Here is an 18892-nt window from a genome sequence, read left to right as displayed (position 1 = left end):
GTTTGGCCAACTTGTTTTGCAACGAAGGTTCAAATTGAAAATTTTAAGGTTAGTGGGCCAACATTTCATATTTTCAGTGTTGGGAATTTTGCCAACTTGTTATGCTTATGGTGGTGTAGGTTCATGTTGAAATTTGTAATAATTATGCATAACCCTGTTCCAGCAATCTAGTTAGTCTAGTACACAAAGATGAGTAGCCCATCTGTACACTCTAATTAGCAAGCATATAACTCAGATCAGAAAAACGGCGCAGAGCACTTAATCTGGCTCACAAAATTAATGCCCACTCTCCCAGGCCCGGCGCATACAAACTCCAGACTGATCAATAGTCTAAGAAGGTTCATTAATTTGTTACATAACTCCACAACCAAAACTGGTAAGATTGAAAATAACATTGCTAGCTACAACCACAATTGGAGAATGCTAATTCTAATGAATGGTCTGAATTTCATCAACCAATCAACACAGCCTGTCTGTTGTTGCAGACCCACATGCTTTGATTTTAGCAGGAAGCCCGTTCTGCTAATTTCTCCAGCAGGCTATGATATCTCTCTATCTTACATCACTTGTGCTTGCCATTTTTCGTCCAGTTATCGCCATTCAAGCTTGGGTCAGTTTGGTAGAATACAACATCTCCAACATCGCTTACGAAGTGATCGACTCTCAAGCTCCCGAGGAGGACATGGAAGAGGTGAAGTGGCAGTGGACCTGACTTCTCTGGCTCGCGGTAATATCTTCCCAGAACTGGCCTTGCTGCCTTGGTCTGTTTTTTGTTCACAAAATAAGGAGAAAGCCGTAGTTTCAGTACACAGTACTCAGCATTAGTAGGTAAGTGCATATATATGTTTAGCATAGTAGTAGTAGTGCGCTTACTGCTTCTACTAGGTGGTAGTGAGGTATTTGAGGGAAGAGGTGGTGGATGACATGAGTGCCAATGTCATGGTGGATGTTGTTGATCCATCCATAGTCCCGGTCCACGGTCGTCAGGCCACCACGGAGGTAGCTCCATTCCTGCAATGATGATTACATAGAATATATGTTTAGTTGTTGACAAATGAACATTGAGCGCTGGTGAAATAGTAAAACCATGGTAGGGCGAAACTGCATCCGTGGTTGGGGGAAAATTCTAGTTCAACACGCAGAAAGGAACAACATTACAGACACGTTTATGTAGCATAATTATTTTTCACTGAATATCAACACTAATAGTAGCTAAGATGTTCAGAAGATGAGGTAATCCTATTTTTCTGTAACTATGTCTGTTCCACCTGCCATGAGAAATAGGCTGCTAACTCATGAACTATGCGTAGAAGATGGATGTTTTTCATATACATACTTGTAATTAACTGATATATTTTCCCCAAAATAACAATAATCAATATAGAAAGTACCTCGCCGCGATACCAAGGGAGGTCCTGGTGTCCATGGTGGTGAAGGTACGTCACCAAATCAAGCCACATCACAAACACCTGTTTTATATGATACACATTGGATGATACCACAATCAAGTTAGTTGTTCAGTCCGAGTAGCTTGGAAGCAAGCAGTACTAAGAAAACCGTTAGCAATCGCTTACAGCATATGGAACGCCGTAGAGCTTGAGCACCGGCACCGGCCCAAACACGCACGCCATGGCGATGAGCAGCGCGATCATCGTGAACCAGCAAGTGGTGGAGACGATCACGTCAAGCCTCTCCTTGGGGCTGAACAAATCGCTGCTTGGGTTGAAATGCGAGCCGTTCTTGCCCGGGCTTCTGTACCACTGCAGGTGTTGAGCCATTGCAGAAGACGGATTCAGTGCAGTTTTTCAGCTGAGACTCGGGGATGCAGAGCACAATCGATCATCAGAGAAGGAGATTCTTACGAGGTAGACAGGGAAAGCCAGGAGCGGGTATGGCAGTGAGAAGCGTAGCTTCTTGGTGCTTGGCTCCATCTCCTTGTACACATTCTCGGTAATCTGCTCAATTCAGTTATATCCGCATCAGCTGAGGTTAAATGCTAAGGATCTTGGTTAAAGTTGCAATTGACTGATGCCACAACCACAACTCCACAACAAGCAGCTGAGGCTGACTGAAAAGGGCAAGGCCTGCTGGTCTATGATATGACTATGATAATGACAGCCATGCAATCGACATGAAAGGGACCTTTGCATTATGAAATGGTCTGGTTTGGTGGGAGACTAGCAGAGCAAAGCAAAGCCAAGGTAAGATTCGATGCGCATCTTTGCTGATATACGGCGATCAACTTAGCAGGCAGCGGCAGGATGCAGATCTGATCACGTGACAGACATGATGAGTAGATCTACTTAGCGGGCACTCGCAGCTTGTGCTTGGCTGGCATTATTAGTAGTAGTATCTAGGAAAGGACGGACCACATCTCGCTAGCTAGCTTTTGCTGGGATGGATGGATCTTTAGGGGCAGTTTAGTTTGGCAGCCTAATCAATCATATATACTACTCCCTCCGTTCCAAAATATAGCGCGTCCTCGGTTTCCGTGCTTCAACTTTGACCATTAATTTAATCAACAAGACCGACTGCGGCGGGCGAAAAAATTATACCAATGAATTCGTATTCAAAAAAAGTTTTAATTATATAATTTTTGATCCCGCCGCAGTCGGTCTCGTGGGTTAAATTTATGGTCAAAGTTGAACCTCGAAAAGCGTGGGCGCGCTATATTTTGGAACGGAGGGAGTAGCAGCAGTATTCTCTCCCCTCTCCTGCTCCACTGCATGTGCACTCTGCATCTCAGGCTGAGCTGAAAGCAATGCTTGCTTGTCCTTTTTCACCCTTCACCTCAATTCTGCCAAACTCTCTCACAAACCTTTTACTACCTACTAGTAGTAGAATGTATACATATGAATAATTCAATATCTTAGACTACAAATATCTGTCAAGCGGTCTAGCAGCTCTGAATCTGAATTGCAATAATGCTGGCGGGTACTAGTGTTTTGTACGATGTGGGTAGGACTACTAACCGGGTGCCATGACTCGTCCCTGTCGATGTGGCCATGGTTCTGATGGTGCGTCCTGTGGCTGATCCTCCTGAATTATGCCATAACAAACATAAATGCTCCATCAGCCAAAGCTAACTAAAGCATCACTAGATCAATGCATCAACGTTAATTGCTGCCCCGCAAAAAATTGATAAATTGCTGCACAAGAAAATGCAGATGCTGCCCTGCAAAAATAAATAAATAAATTGCTGCACAAGAAAATGCAGAACCTTGCGAAATAAGTAGTAAAATAAAATTCAGAATCTTGCATGGCATGCACGACGCATGGCTTGTGCCCATCGTTTTCGTCTCCATGTGGGTGTAATTTTCAATGTGGCCGACGTAGGGGACTGTGCACTAGTGTTAAACAACTCAAACTGTTGTCGGGAGATATTTCTCTCAACCTTTTCTTTTCTTTTATGTTTAATATAATATAATGGGGGGAGAAACTCTGTTTCGCATCTTGTCGATTGCATCGGTTTGCTCCAAATTTTAGCTCCTTTCATGATTTTTTATTTGTTTCCTAAATAAACTCATGATAGAAAATTGCATTGCAGCCCGATTCGTAGAGTTTCAGAATTTGTAGTACCAAACTGCATCACTTATGCTCCAAATTTTGCAGCGTTTGTGTTCCTAATCTGTGCAGGTTCAGCATATGGTTGCATACTAAACTGTCTGTGTTTATGTTATAAGCGGAGATAAATCGAAAGATGCTAACCATCCGTTGTATGGGACAAGGATGAAGGTGTGCAGCAGGTGGCCGACGACGCTGTTGAGCGTCCCGCTGTCCGAGAAGCTCCCGTGACCACTGCATTACAAGAATAGTCGTTACTGCATCTCAATAGTAATCAGCATTGCCTGGGACGGCGACGATCTGGTTAACTAATCGCTCGATTGCGGCGGCCGGTCGGCCGGAGGAAGGAAGAGGCGCGTACCAGTCGTGGCCGAGGACGAAGAGCGCCCAGAACATGGTGCCCTGCGCTGCCCAGTAGAGCGGCCACACGGCCCAGCTGTTTAGCCACCATGCGGCCACGGCCAGCGCGGCCACGACGGCGACGTCGCGGGCGACGTAGGAGAGGGACCGGAGTGGGCTCTTGCGCCAGCAGTGGGCGGGCACGGCGGCGCGCACGTCGCCGATGCGGAAGGGCGGCGGCTTGGCGGCGTCGAAGTCCTCCGTGGCCTTGCAGCTTTGCTCCTGCTCGGCCGCCCTCCTCGCCGCGGCGCCCATGGCTGGATCTGTCTCCGGGAAAGCGGGGAGAGAGATTTGGGGCCGCGGGTTGGGTGGTGGTGGCCGGAGATCGACGCAGATGCGTGCTATTTATAAGCCATAAATTTGCCATTGGTGTACACTTCCTACGTTCTTACATGATGGATGGACCGGTGCACGTGCATGCACGTCCTCCTCCGGCACGGAACCATCCAGTTTCCCTTTACGTGCCCATACGCTTGCGTCGTGTTTCCATACTGCGACACGATACAAAATGGCGATCAAATTACGGGGGACACATTCCCACAATGACATGTGTGTTTCTAAACTAAATCAGAAAGTCGATGGAAAAAAACTAAATGAGAAAATACTTGCCTAGTTGACGCCTCCTAGACCCCCCTCACTTCAGATCTCCACCCTTCCCCGCGGGCAAGGCCGGCGGTTCTCTTTCGGCACGCCTATTGCTCTCGTGACGGGAGGTGCGGGAACCCCGTTTTGTGTGTTAGGTTTTAGTTTTCGCTGACGTTGTTTCGTGCGCCGGCTTCAAACCTGAAAGCACAAGTGCTTCCTAAATAATTTTGATAATTAATGTTAACATATTTTTTGTTGAATTAATATTTTTATCTAGTATATTTCAGAATGTTTAACAAAGACGTGACATGGACAAGAGGATGTGACCCCTTCAAGATGCTAAGGACAAAGATTGGCAAAAGCTCAAGACTATTCATTTCTATTTTAGTGATTAAAGATCACATTAAGTCTATAGGAAAAACCAATACTATTAAAAGGGGATGAGGTGTTGCTTAATGACTTGCTTGCTCAAAGTGCTTAGTGATATGCTCCAAAGCCCTCAACCACTTTCCCATTTTTACATATGTCCCAAATCTAAAGTTAAACTCGGCCCCACCGATTTGATCTAGCCGGCGCCACCGAGTTCATTTGACATAGTCATAGCCAGAAACCCTAATCAGTTCGGTCTCACCGATGGGATCTCGGTGTCACCGAGATGGGCTTGCAAACTCTCTGTTACCTGATGTAATAATTTCAGTCTCACGAGATATGCAAATCGGTCCCACCGAGTTTGCTTGACCAACTCTTTGTTTTCCTTATTACCAAAATCGGTCTCATCGAGTTTGTGTAATCGGTCAAAACCGAGTTAAGGTTTTACCCTAACCCTAACACATCGGTCCCAATGAGTTGATCATATCGGTCCCACCGAAAATCCTAACGTTCACATTTTGAACCATATCGGTCTACCGAGTTTCTCGATTCGGTCCCACCGAGTTTGGTGAATTGTGTGTAACGGCTAGATTTTGTGTGGAGGCTATATATACCCCTCGACCCATCCCTCATTCGCGAGGAGAGCAATCAGAACATGCCCACTTCCACCATTCATTTTCTAAGAAAGAACCACCTACTCATGTGTTGAGACCAAGATATTCCATTCCAACCACAAGAATCTTGATCTCTAGCCTTCCCCAAGTTGCTTTCCACTCGAATCATCTTTCCACCAAATCTAAATCTGTGAGAGAGAGTTGAGTGTTGGAGAGACTATCATTTGAAGCACAAGAGCAAGGAGTTTATCATTAACACAACATCTATTACCTTTTGGAGAGTGGTGTCTCCTAGATTGATTATGTGTCACTTGAGAGTCTCCGTCAAGATTGTGGAGTTGAACCAAGGAGTTTGTAAGGGCAAGGAGATCGCCTACTTCGTGAAGATCTACACAAGTGAGGCAAGTCCTTCGTGGGCGATGACCATGGTGGGATAGACAAGGTTGCTTCTTCGTGGACCCTTCGTGGGTGGAGCCTTCCGTGGACTCGCGCAACCGTTACCCTTCGTGGGTTGAAGTCTCCATCAACGTGAATGTACGATAGCACCACCTATCGGAACCATGCCAAAAATCTTCGTGTCTCCAATTGCGTTTGCACACTCCAATCCCATCCTTTTACTTTCTTGCAAGTTGCATGCTTTACTTTCCGTTGCTCATATAGTCTTGCCATGCTTACTTGAAATGTATTGTGAATGTTTAAACTTGTGCTAAAACTTCACCTTAACTTAAAAGAAATTAAAAACTGCTACTTTTCTCTGTTGATGGTCTAATCACCCCCCCTCTAGACACCTGTTCTCGATCCTACAAAACCCATCTCGATGACGTGGTCGATGGCCTTGGGGAGCCAGTGAGTCGACATTGTCGTCGAACATGTGCTCCGACGTTGTGTGGTGTCGATTTGGTTGTTGACTTGTTGCCGGCGGTCTCATCTTGTGTGCAAGTTGATACCGTCCATGGACAACTGCCGGTCAGGTTGTCGCTTCCTTCGATGTCGCTAGTGTGACCAATGGCACAGTAGGGACATAGCCCCCGCCTATTCGCGTTGTTCCCTCAGACCACGTCATACCCGACGGGTGGCTATTGCAGCGACATTAATGAGTTTCACTCTACAAGTTTGTTAGTATGGATATCCACTTAGAAAGAGAAGCGATACGGTTGCTCCTGGTCCTGGTTACCGACTTGTGTGTGACGATGAGCATCCCACTGACATCACCATGGATCATCTCCAAGTACAAGTGGACTGATGACAAGCGCACGTTCAAGAGATGTACAAACTGAGGTGACTTTCTTTTCTCTTTGAGCTCCCTATTCATTCATATGAGAACCCGAGATCTTGTGCATAATTAGGTGTGAAGGTAACTGATGGTCTGCAAGACACACATGTATTGTAGCACCTTCGTGTAAGTATCCAGTAGTAGTTGACTAGTCATCCCAACGAAGAGCGGATGAGAGTATTTAGAGCGGCGTTTTGGTCACACACAAGTTGTCATAGGTCTTGTGTGAAATAATTGTTTGAGAATCTGTAGACGGTTTTAGTGTTCCTTCAAACAATATACTAGAGTGGTAAAAAGGAGTGTAGTTGTCGCAACGAGAGTTGTAACAACTTAGAAGTAAAGAACATGAATTAAAAGATTGAAAATAAAAGTGGTTTCTTGTAGTAGAGAGAGTAGGCACAGACAGACTTCAGATCATGGTGTACATCAATTGTGCTAGTAGAACGATAATATCAGTTACCTTGTATAGAGATTCTAGTATATTGATTGTTTTGTTAGTAGGCGGACCACCATTGGGTCGTAGAACTCCTCCATGCAGGACTCCATTCTCCTCTATAGTCCCGCTTCGATATCCTCACAGCGTGATCGTCTTCACAATTAAGGTTGTTAGATCGGAGCCATGTATTAAGTTACGTGGATCACCTTTATCTCATATTGACTTCGTTCCTCGTAATGATTAAACAAGTCTCAATCTCGGAATGAGTATGAACAGGGTTATACACCCTGATCTTACAACCAGGAATTGCTCTCCCTATGGTGATGATGCGATGAATGAAATGGAAACGGAAAACAAGAAGAAAACACTATTAAAGATAAGCCTATTAGTGGTGCGGGGTAAACGGCTAGCAGTAGCGCAAGGGGGCCGCTACTACTAGCTCACTGCACTGCAACTAACTTTCTATTAGCAGTAGTGCGGGGATACCACCCTGAACTATTACTACTTCTGCTAGAAGTATCATGGGCCCACCATGTGCTACTGCTAATTAACTGTAGCGCGGGTATGTGCCAAGGGCTACTGCTAAATCTGTGTAGCAGTACCACTGCCCCCGCGTACCTGCTACCCTCTTACCCCGCGCCACTGCTACTTTTTTGGTATTTTTTTTCTTCTACGTGTTTACATAGTATTTATACAGATTTTATACAATAACAACATACACATACATTGAAACTATCGAAGGAAATATGCCCTAGAGGCAATAATAAATTTGTTATTTATATTTCCATATATCATGATAAAAGTTTATTATTCATGCTAGAATTGTATTAACCAGAAACTTAGTACATGTGTGAATACATAGACAAAACAGAGTGTCCCTAGTATGCCTCTACTTGACTAGCTCGTTAATCAAAGATAGTTAAGTTTTCTGACCATAGACATGTGTTGTCATTTGATGAACGGGATCACATCATTAGAGAATAATGTGATGGACAAGACCCATCCGTTAGCTTAGCATAAATGATCGTTTAGTTTTATTGCTACTGCTTTCATCATGACTTATAGATGTTCCTCTGACTATGAGATTATACAACTCCCGAATATTGGAGGAACACCTTATGTGCTATTGCTATGTCTTGAGCTTGCGTTGATTTTCCCCGAAGAGGAAGGGACGATGCAGCAGAGTAGCATAAGTATTTCCCTCATTTTTTGAGAACCAAGGTATCAATCCAGTAGGAGGCCACACTCAAGTCCCTCGTACCTGCACAAAACGATAGCTACTCACAACCAACGCGATTAGGGGTTGTAAATCCCTTCACGGTCACTTACGAGAGTGAGATCTGATAGATATAATATTTTTGGTATTTTTGGTATAAAGATGCAAAGTAAAAAGTAAAGGCAAAGTAAAAAAGCAAAGCAAGATTAAAGTGATGGAGATTGATATGATGAGAATAGACCCGGGGGCCATAGGTTTCACTAGTGGCTTCTCTCAAGAGCATAAGTATTCTACGGTGGGTGAACAAATTATTGTTGATCAATTGACAGAATTGAGCATAGTTATGAGAATATCTAGGCATGATCATGTATATAGGCATCACGTCCGTGACAAGTAGATCGAAACGATTCTACATCTACTACTATTACTCCACTCATCGACCGCTATCCAGCATGCATCTAGAGTATTAAGTTAAAAACAGAGTAACGCCTTAAGCAAGATGACATGATGTAGAGAGATAAATTCATGCAATATGAAATAAACCCCATCTTGTTATCCTCGATGGCAACGATACAATACGTGCCTTGCTGCCCCTTCTGTCACTGGGTAAGGACACCGCAAGATCGAACCCAAAGCTAAGCACTTCTCCCATGGCAAGAACTACCAATCTAGTTGGCCAAACCAAACGGATAATTCGAAGAGACTTGCAAAGATAACCAATCATACATAAAAGAATTAAGAGAAGATTCAAATATTATTCATAGATAGACTTGATCATAAACCCACAATTCATCGGTCTCAACAAACACACCGCAAAAAGAAGATTAGATCGAATAGATCTCCACAAGAGAGGGGGATAACTTTGTATTGAGATCCAAAAAGAGAGAAGAAGCCATCTAGATACTAACTATGGACCCGAAGGTCTGAGGTAAACTACTCACACTTCATCGGAGAGGCTATGATGATGTAGAAGCCCTCCGTGATGACGGCCCTCTTCCGGCGGAGCTCCGGAACAGGCCCCAAGATGGGATCTCATGGATACAGAAAGTTGCGGCGGTGGAATTTGGTTTTTGGCTTCTATTCTGATCGTTTGGGGGTACGTGTGTATATATAGGAGGAAGGAGTACGCCGGAGGAGCACCGAGGGGCCCACGAGGCAGGGGGCGCGCCCTAGGGGGGGGGGCGCCCCCCACCATCGTGACCACCTCTTTTGTTCCTTGGAGAAGGGTCCAAGTCTCCTGGATCACGTTCGTTGAGAAAATCACATTCCTGAAGGTTTTATTCCGTTTGGACTCCGTTTGATATTCCGTTTCTTCGAAACACTGAAATAGGCAAAAAACAACAATTCTAGGCTGGGCCTCCGGTTAATAGGTTAGTCCCAAAAATAATATAAAAGTGGAAAATAAAGCCCAATATAGTCCAAAACAGTAGATAATATAGCATGGAGCAATCAAAAATTATAGATACGTTGGAGACGTATCAGGCATCCCCAAGCTTAATTCCTGCTCGTCCTCGAGTAGGTAAATGATAAAAAGAGAATTTTTGACGCGGAGTGCTACTTGGCATAATTTCAATGCAAATCTTCTTAATTGTGATATGAATATTCAGATTCGAAAGATTCAAGACAAAAGTTCATATTGACATAAAAATAATAATACTTCAAGCATACTAACAAAGCAATTATGTCTTCTCAAAATAACATGGCCAAAGAAAGTTATCCCTACAAAATCATATAGTCTGGCTATGCTCCATATTCACCACACAAAGTATTTAAATCATGCACAACCCCGATGACAAGCCAAGCAATTGTTTCATACTCTAACTTTTTCAAAACTTTTTCAATCTTCATGCAATACATGAGCATGAGCCATGGATATAACACTATAGGTGGAATAGAATGATGGTTGTGGAGAAGACAAAAAGGAGGGGAAGATAGTCTCACATCAACTAGGCGTATCAACGGGCTATGAAGATGCCCATCAATAGATATCAATGTGAGTGAGTAGGGATTGCCATGCAACGGATGCACTAGAGCTATAAGTATATGAAAGCTCAAAAAGAAACTAAGTGGGTGTGCATCCAACTTGCTTGCTCATGAAGACCTAGGGCAATTTGAGGAAGCCCATCATTGGAATATACAAGCCAAGTTCTATAATGTAAAATTCCCACTAGTATATGAAAGTGATAACATGAGAGACTCTCTACTATGAAGATCATGGTGCTACTTTGAAGCACAAGTGTGGTAAGAGGATAGTAACATCGTCCCTTCTCTCTTTTTCTCTCATTTTTTATATATATTTTTTATTTGGGCCTTTCCTCTTTTTTCTAATGGCCTCTTTTTATTTGGGCTTCTTTGGCCTCTTTTATTTATTTTTCGTCCGGAGTCTCATCCCGACTTATGGGGGAATCATAGTCTCCATCATTCTTTCCTCACTTGGGACAATGCTCTAATAATGATGATCATCACACTTTTATTTTTCTTATAACTCAACAATTACAACTTGATACTTAGAACAAAATATGACTCTATATGAATGCATCCGGCGGTGTACCGGGATATGCAATATGACAATGATGAATGTGTCATGATGAACTAGATGGTGGAAAGTTGCATGGCAATATATCTCGGAATGGCTATGGAAATGCCATAATAGGTAGGTATGGTGGCTGTTTTGAGGAAGGTATATGGTAGGTGTACGATACCGGCAAAAGGTGCGCGGTATTAGAGAGGCTAGCAAAGGTGGAAGGGTGAGAGTGCATATAATCCATGGACTCAACATTAGTCATAAAGAACTCATATACTTATTGCAAAAATCTAGAAGTTATCAAAGCAAAGTATTACGCACATGCTCCTAGGGGGGTAGATTGGTAGGAAAAGACCATCACTCGTCCCCGACCGCCACTCATAAGGAAGACAATCAATAAATAAATCATGCTCCGACTTCATCACATAACGGTTCACCATACGTGCATGCTACGGGAATCACAAACTTTATACAAGTATTCTTTAAATTCACAACTACTCAACTAGCATGACTTTAATATTATCACCTCTATATCTCAAAACAATTATCATGCTTCAATCTTTTCTTAGTATTCAACACACTCAAAAGAAAGTTTCACAAATCTTGAATACCAAGCATATTATTATTAAGCAAATTACCATGCTATTAAGAGACTCTCAAAATAATTTAAGTGAAGCATGAGAGATCAATAGTTTCTTTAAAACAAATCCACCACCGTGCTCTAAAAGATCTAAGTGAAGCACATAGAGCAAAATTATAACGCTCAAAAGATATAAGTGAAGCACATAGAGCAAAACTACTTAGCTCAAAAGATATAAGTGAAGCACATAGAGTATTCTATCAAATTTTAATTCATGTATGGCTCTCTCAAAAGGTGTGTAAAGCAAGGATGATTGTCGCATACTAAGACACAAAGACACAAATAATACAAGACGCTCCAAGCAAAACACATATCATGTTGGTGAATAAAAATATAGCTCCAAGTAAATTACCGATGGAAGTGGACGAAAGAGGGGATGCCTTCCGGGGCATCCCCAAGCTTTGACTTCTTGGTGTCCTTGGATTATATTGGGGGTGCCATGGGCATCCCCAAGCTTAGGCTCTTTCCACTCCTTGTTCCATGATCCATCAAAAGAATTCACCCAAAACTTGAAAACTTCACAACACAAAACTCAAAATAGAAAACTCGTGAGCTCCGTTAGCGAAAAAAAAACAAAAGACCACTTCAAGGTACTGTAATGAACTCATTCTTAATTTATATTGGTGTTAAAACTACTGTATTCCAACTTCTCTATGGATTATAAACTATTTTACTAGCCATAGATTCATCAAAATAAGCAAACAACACACGAAAAACAGAATCTGTCAAAAACAGAACAGTCTGTAGTAATCTGTAGCTAGCGCAAGATCTGGAACCCCAAAATTCTAAAATAAATTGCTGGACGTGAGGAATTTATCTATTAATCATCCCCAAAAACAATTAACTAAATATCACTCTTCAAATAAAAATGACAGCAGTTCTCATGAGCGCTAAAGTTTCTATTTTTTACAGCAAGTTCAACAAGACTTACCCCAAGTCTTCCCAATGGTTCTACTTGGCACAACCACTAATTAAACACAAAAAACACAACCAAAACAGAGGCTAAATAATTTATTTATTACTAAGCAGGATCAAAAAGCAAGGAATAAAAATAAAATTGGGTTGCCTCCCAACAAGCGCTATCGTTTAACGCCCCTAGCTAGGCATAAAAGCGAGGATAGATCTAGGTATTGCCATCTTTGGTAGGCAATCCATAAGTGGCTCTCATGATAGTTTCATATGGTAATTTTATTTTATTTCTTGGAAAGTGTTCCATGCCATTTTTTAATGGAAATTGAAATCTAATATTCTCTTCCTTCATATCAATAATCGCACCAACCGTTCTAAGGAAAGGTCTACCAAGAATTATAGGGCAAGCAGGATTGCAATCTATATCAAGACCAATGAAATCTACGGGCACATAATTCCTATTTTCAACAATAAGAACATCATTAATCCTTCCCATAGGTTTCTTAATAGTGGAATCCGCAAGATGCAAGTTTAGAGAGCAATCATCAAAATTACGGAAATCTAGCAAATCACACAAAGTCTTGGGAATAGTAGAGACACTAGCATCCAAATCACACAAAGCATAAAACTCATGATCTTTAATTTTAATTTTAATAGTTGGTTCCCACTCATCATAGAGTTTTCTAGGGATAGAAACTTTCAACTCAAGTTTTTCTTCATAAGATTGCATCAATGCATCAACAATATGTTCGGTGAAGGCTTTATTTTGACTATAAGCATGTGGAGAATTTAGCACGGATTGCAACAAGGAAATACAATCAATTAAAGAGCAACTTTCATAATTAAATTCCTTGAAATCCAATATAGTGGGTTTGGCAACATCTAGATTTTTATTTCTTTCAATCCCACTTTCATTAATTTCATCATTAAGATCTAAATACTCCGAATTTTTAGAACGCCTTCTAGGTAAAGGAAGTTCATATTCAGTTTCATCAAGATTAATATTGCAAAACAAAGATTTAATAGGTGACACATTGTAAGTGCATCTAGTGCCACCCCTAGTTGGTTTTGGAGTATTGACGACAAACCTGGTTGAGGGACTAATGTGTTTGTGAGAATTGCAGGATAACACAGGTAGAAGTCCCTCATTGATTTGGTTTTCCTACCAGAGATGACCCCTAAAAATGAATGAAGACATTGAAGTCAAAGGTGGTATGTGAAGACATTCACATTGAAGACTATGACAAGAGAAGACATCGCATGAAGACTATGGAGCGCGAAGACTTAGTTTTTTCGTCGTTCTTTTTCTTCTTTGTTGAGTCATAGGAACCACCGTACTATTAAGTGGGGTCCAAGTGAACCAGTCAGAATGACTGAAGTGATGCTTAACCAAAATCCCATGTCTTCGAGTGAAGACTATGAGAGCAAATCTTGTCCAGAGTTGGATAAGTCAGCTTTGCTCGTAGCCCAAGTAAAGTTTCCGTGTGTGTTTGAAATCTGACCGTTGGAACACGTGTCAGTTCCTTAGTGACCGAGGGTCATTTCGGACAAATCAGGTCGGGTTGCCTAGTGGCTATAAATATCCCACCCCCTACAACCATAAACAGTTGGCTGCTCAGAGTTAGTGCATGGCTTTTGTCGTTTGAGAGCAACCCACCTCGAAGCCTTTGAGAGAGAATTCCTTGCGAGGATAAAGCCCTAAACACCCAGAGCCAAAGTGTGTTAGGCATCACTTAAGTATTCCTGTCTGTGTGATCTGAAGACTTATTACACTTGAGGACTGTGAATCCTCCAGCCGGTTAGGCATCGCGTTCTGAGCATCCAAGAGTCATTGTGGATCGCCGGTGAATGAAGTCTGTGAAGGTTTGGAAGTCTACCTTGAAGACTTACCAAAGTGATTGGGCGAGGACTGGGTGTCCTTAGCTCAAGGGGAATAAGGTGAAGACGAGGTCTTCTGAGTTGAATCTCAGCCTCCCTAACCAGACGTACAATTGTCACAGCAACTGGAACTGGTCCAACAAATCATTGTCTTCAACGAGTCACTGGTTTCACCCTTCCCTTCCCTTTGCTTACTGTTGGTCCTTCTGAAGTCATTGTATGATTGCTTTATCTTTTGTCTTCACTGAGTGACTGCTTGTTCTGATTGGCTTCACAATATCTTCCTACCTGATCTTTACTGCCTAGCTGCTATTAGTCATTGTGCTTTCACTCCATTGAATACTTGACTATGGTTTGCCTAGTGTAGTCTACCTTCCGCTGCATTGTAATAGGTTTATTTCTATCGTTTGTCTTCGAAACTTCCATGTTTTGAAGACTTTCCTAAAAATCGCCTATTCACCCCCCTCTAGTCGATCACTAGCACTTTCAATTGGTATCAAAGCAAGGTACTCCCTTGTTCTGTGTGATTCGGTTTAACCACCTGGAGTTTTAGCTATGTCGACTGCAGGGATAATTAAAGTCTCCGCTGCGTGCCCCGTCTTTGATGGAACTGAATATCCCTACTGGAAGAATAAGATGCGCATGCATCTTGAAGCCATTGATGTCGACCTATGGTATGTCGTCAAGAATGGCGTTCCCAAGGCTGGTGAAGGTGTCACCGCTGCTGATGTCAAGAATTTCGTTCAAATGGACTCCACTGCCAAGAACATCATCTGTGGTCATCTGACCAAAGGACAGTATGGCCGCGTGAGTGCTTTGGAAACATCTAAGCTAGTCTGGGACTGGCTCTCCAAGGTCAACGAAGGCGTCTCAACTCAGAGAGATCAGAGAATTAGTGTCCTTCACAACCTCTTCAACCGCTTCAAGAGAAATGACAATGAGAATGTCCAGCTCACGTTTGATCGACTCACTGACATCACAAATGAGCTTCAAGCCCTCGGCGCCACTGAGATCACCAAGCTTGAAGTCGTCAAGACACTCCTGAGATCACTTGACAACTCGTTTGACACCCTAGCCCTGATGATTCAAGAACGTCCTGACTTCAAGACACTCGATCTATCTGACATACTTGAGAGGCTCAACACACACGAGTTTCAGCTTTCTGAGAAAAGAGACATCTACGGTCCCAACTATGGGCGAACTCGTGCCTTGAAGGCAAAAGCTGTCTCCTCATCTGAAGAAGAATCTGACAGCAGTTCTGATGATCCTGAAGATATTGGAAAGGAGCTTGCTATGCTTGTGAAGAAGTTCCAAAAATTCACCAAGAAGAAAGGCTTTAGAAAGTCTTCACGATCAAGCTCAAGGAATGATGAAGCTTCTACTCATGACTACAAGAAGAGAACATGCCACAAGTGCAAGAAACCTGACCACTACATCTCTGAGTGTCCGCAGTGGGACAATGAGAAGAACAACAAGAAGAAGAGCAAGGAGTACGACTCTGACGACAAGAAGATGAAGAAATACTCAAAGTCTTCTTCCAAGCCTTCCTCAAAGTCTTCATCACACAAGAAGAGCTCATCTGGCAAGGCACGTGCGTTTGTTGGCAAGGAAATGGATTCAGAGGAGGAGTCCGCTTCTGAGGAGGCAGAGGTGGAGTCCGAGGAGGAGTCCGATTCTGGCGTTGCGAGTCTGGCTACAGCATACGTTGCCAAGTCCATCTTCAACACTGAAGACAATGACTTCATCACCGACACCGATGCAAATGACAAGGACTAATCCACTCCTACCTACTACGCACGCAGTGCCAAGGGAAAGGTCTCCAGCCGAACACCAAAATCGTCTGAAGCTATTGCTGGGGACCTTAAACATCTTGTAGGGCGCAAGATCAAATGCCCAAATGGTCTTATTATGTATTTTGTTCCTGATTCGCTTGCTACTTGCCCTATCAGTCCTAACCTCGATCTAAGCTTTCATAATCCACTTGCCCGTCAAATGTTTTTGCTTCACAATTCTCTTCATGAAGCCTACCCCCCTAACTGCACTGTAGGGTACGACACCAGCTGCTTCAGAATGGATTATTGATAGTGGGTGTACTAATCACATGACTAGCAAGCGAAGCCTTCTTATGGACTCAACCTTACGTCCATCTGACAAAAGTCACATCACATTTGCTGACACTGGTAAATAAGGTATTGGGTCTAGGTAGAGTTGCAATCTCAAAGGATCAACACATGAATAAAGTCATGCTTGTTGAATCCCTTGGTTTCAACTTAATGTCTGTCTCAATGCTTTGCGATTTAAACATGATTGTGATGTTTGGAAAATATCGTTGCCTTGTTCTAATGGAATCTGACAAGTCTCTAGTGTTTGAAGGGTATCAGAAAGATGATTGGTACGTGGTAGATTTCTCAGCAGGGCCACAGCTTGCCGTATGTCTTCTAGCAAAAGCTTCAGAATGCTGGCTCTGGCATCGGAGGCTAGGGCATGCTGGCATGAGGAACTTGCACACTCTTGCAAGAAAGAAGCATGTCATAGGCATCGAGGGCGTCAAGTTCAAGAAGGATCATTTATGCGGTGCCTGTGAAGCAGGAAAGATGACGAGGGCCAAGCATCCCTCGAAGACAATCTTGACAACGACTCAACCCTTCGAACTGCTCCACATGGACCTTTTCGGTCCCACTCATTACTCAACTCTTATTACTACTGCTTGTCTCTATGGCTTTGTCATTGTTGATGATCATTCAAGATATACTTGGGTGCATATAATCCTATACAATACTGAAGTGCAGGATGTCTTCAGACGCTTCGCCAATCGAGCAATGAACAACTATGGCGTCAAGATAAAGCACATCAGAAGTGACAATGGCACTGAATTTAAGAACACTGGCCTAGATACGTATCTTGATACTTTGGGCATCACACATGAATTCTCAGCTCCGTACACGCCACAACAGAATGGCGTCGTCGAATGCAAGAACAGAACACTTATTGAGATGGCCCGGACAATGCTTGATGAATACAAGACTCCAAGAAAATTCTGGCCTGAAGCCATTGATACTGCATGCCATATCATCAACCATGTTTATCTTCACAAGCTTCTGAAAAAGACATCCTATGAGCTCCTTACTGGCAAGAAGCCAAATGTCAGTTACTTCATAGTATTTGGTGCCAGGTGCTGGATCAAGGATCCACATCACACTTCAAAATTTGCACCAAAAGCACATGAAGGTTTTATGCTTGGATATGGAAAGGATTCGCACTCCTACAGAGTCTTCAACCTCTTTCACTATAAAGTGGTTGAAACTGTGGATGTGTGGTTCGATGAGACTAACGGCTCACAAAGAGAGCACCTGCCAAATGTGCTAGATGAAGTTCCATCCAGTGAATCAATCAAACTTATGGGAACTGGAGAAATCATACCATCTGAAGCTCAGCCTGAAGAGGAACTTATCATCTCCGCACCTGATCAACCTGAAGACAATGCTCAGCCTGAAGACAATCCTTCTAACGATGACAATGATCAGCAAAGCAAAATCTTCGTCCTGTACATCCTCGTGTTGCAAATGAAGTACAGATTGAGAGAATAATTGATAGCATCAATGCACCAGGTCCACTCACTCATTCAAGGGCAACACAACTAGCAAATTTCTGTGGGCACTTCGCATTTGTCTCAATATCTGAACCCAAGAAAGTTGATGAAGCCTTCATGGAACCTGAATGGATTCAAGCTATGCAAGAAGAGCTTCAATAGTTTGAGCTGAATAATGTATGGGAGCTGGTTAAGCGTCCTGATCCTCGCAAGCACAATATAATAGGCACTAAACAGATATATCGCAACAAGCAAGATGAGCATGCTCAAGTTGTCAGAAACAAAGCTCGTCTCGTTGCTCAAGGATACACTCAAGTTGAAGGGATTGACTTCGATGAAACATTTGCTCCTATGGCTAGGCTTGAAGCCATACGCATACTGCTGGCCTATGCAAATCATCATAACATTCTTCTGTATCAAATGGATGTGAAGAGCGCTTTTCTCAATGGCAAGATTGAAGAAGAAGTGTATGTTGCACAACCGCCTGGCTTTGAAGATCCAAAACATCCTGACATGGTGTACAAGCTCAGCAAGGCACTGTATGGCCTCAAACAAGCCCCTCGGGCTTGGTATGACACACTCAAAGACTTCCTGAAGAGCAAAGGCTTCAAATCTGGTTCCCTTGACCCCACTCTCTTCACGAAGACATATGATGGTGAACTGTTTGTGTGCCAAATATATGTGGATGACATTATCTTGCACCAATCAGAAATACACTGATGAGTCTGGATATATGATGCAAGAGCAATATTAGATGTCCATGATGGGTGAGCTGAAGTTCTTCCTTGGTCTTCAAATACATCAGCAACGCAACAACATCTTTATATCTCAAGAGAAATACCTCAAAGATTGCCTGAAGAAATTTAAATGCAAGATTGCAAAGGCTACACGACGAC

At 42.8% G+C, this 18892-nt stretch overlaps 1 protein-coding gene across 1 annotated transcript; it reads right to left on the bottom strand.

Moving 5' to 3' along the window:
- Positions 1 to 239: 239 nt before the first annotated feature.
- LOC123086342 (fatty acid desaturase DES3) lies at positions 240 to 4299 on the bottom strand. Its single transcript, XM_044508097.1, has 8 exons — positions 3926 to 4299; positions 3709 to 3798; positions 2973 to 3039; positions 1863 to 1955; positions 1575 to 1760; positions 1392 to 1469; positions 874 to 1011; positions 240 to 763 (listed from the first exon to the last, which is right to left on the bottom strand). The coding sequence occupies exons 1-8, from the start codon at positions 4216 to 4218 to the stop codon at positions 563 to 565; spliced, it is 1146 nt and encodes a 381-aa protein (XP_044364032.1). The 5' UTR covers positions 4219 to 4299; the 3' UTR covers positions 240 to 562.
- Positions 4300 to 18892: the final 14593 nt, after the last annotated feature.

This window comes from Triticum aestivum, chromosome 4A, assembly GCF_018294505.1.
Source record: "Triticum aestivum cultivar Chinese Spring chromosome 4A, IWGSC CS RefSeq v2.1, whole genome shotgun sequence".
In the NCBI taxonomy this organism is placed as follows: Eukaryota; Viridiplantae; Streptophyta; class Magnoliopsida; order Poales; family Poaceae; genus Triticum; species Triticum aestivum.
Note: the sequence above shows the minus strand (reverse complement) of the source record. Positions and strands in the feature narration are given on the sequence as shown.

What these genes read in the sequence shown, in the direction of transcription:
- LOC123086342 (XM_044508097.1), bottom strand. Translation starts at nt 4,218, where the DNA reads ATGGGCGCCGCGGCGAGGAGGGCGGCCGAGCAGGAGCAAAGCTGCAAG. An exon ending in TCTACGGCGTTCCATATGCT is followed by an intron (nt 1,470 to 1,574) that starts GTAAGCGATTGC and finishes CATATAAAACAG; the next exon opens with GTGTTTGTGATGTGGCTTGA. An exon ending in ACTACCACCTAGTAGAAGCA is followed by an intron (nt 764 to 873) that starts GTAAGCGCACTA and finishes AACAAAAAACAG; the next exon opens with ACCAAGGCAGCAAGGCCAGT.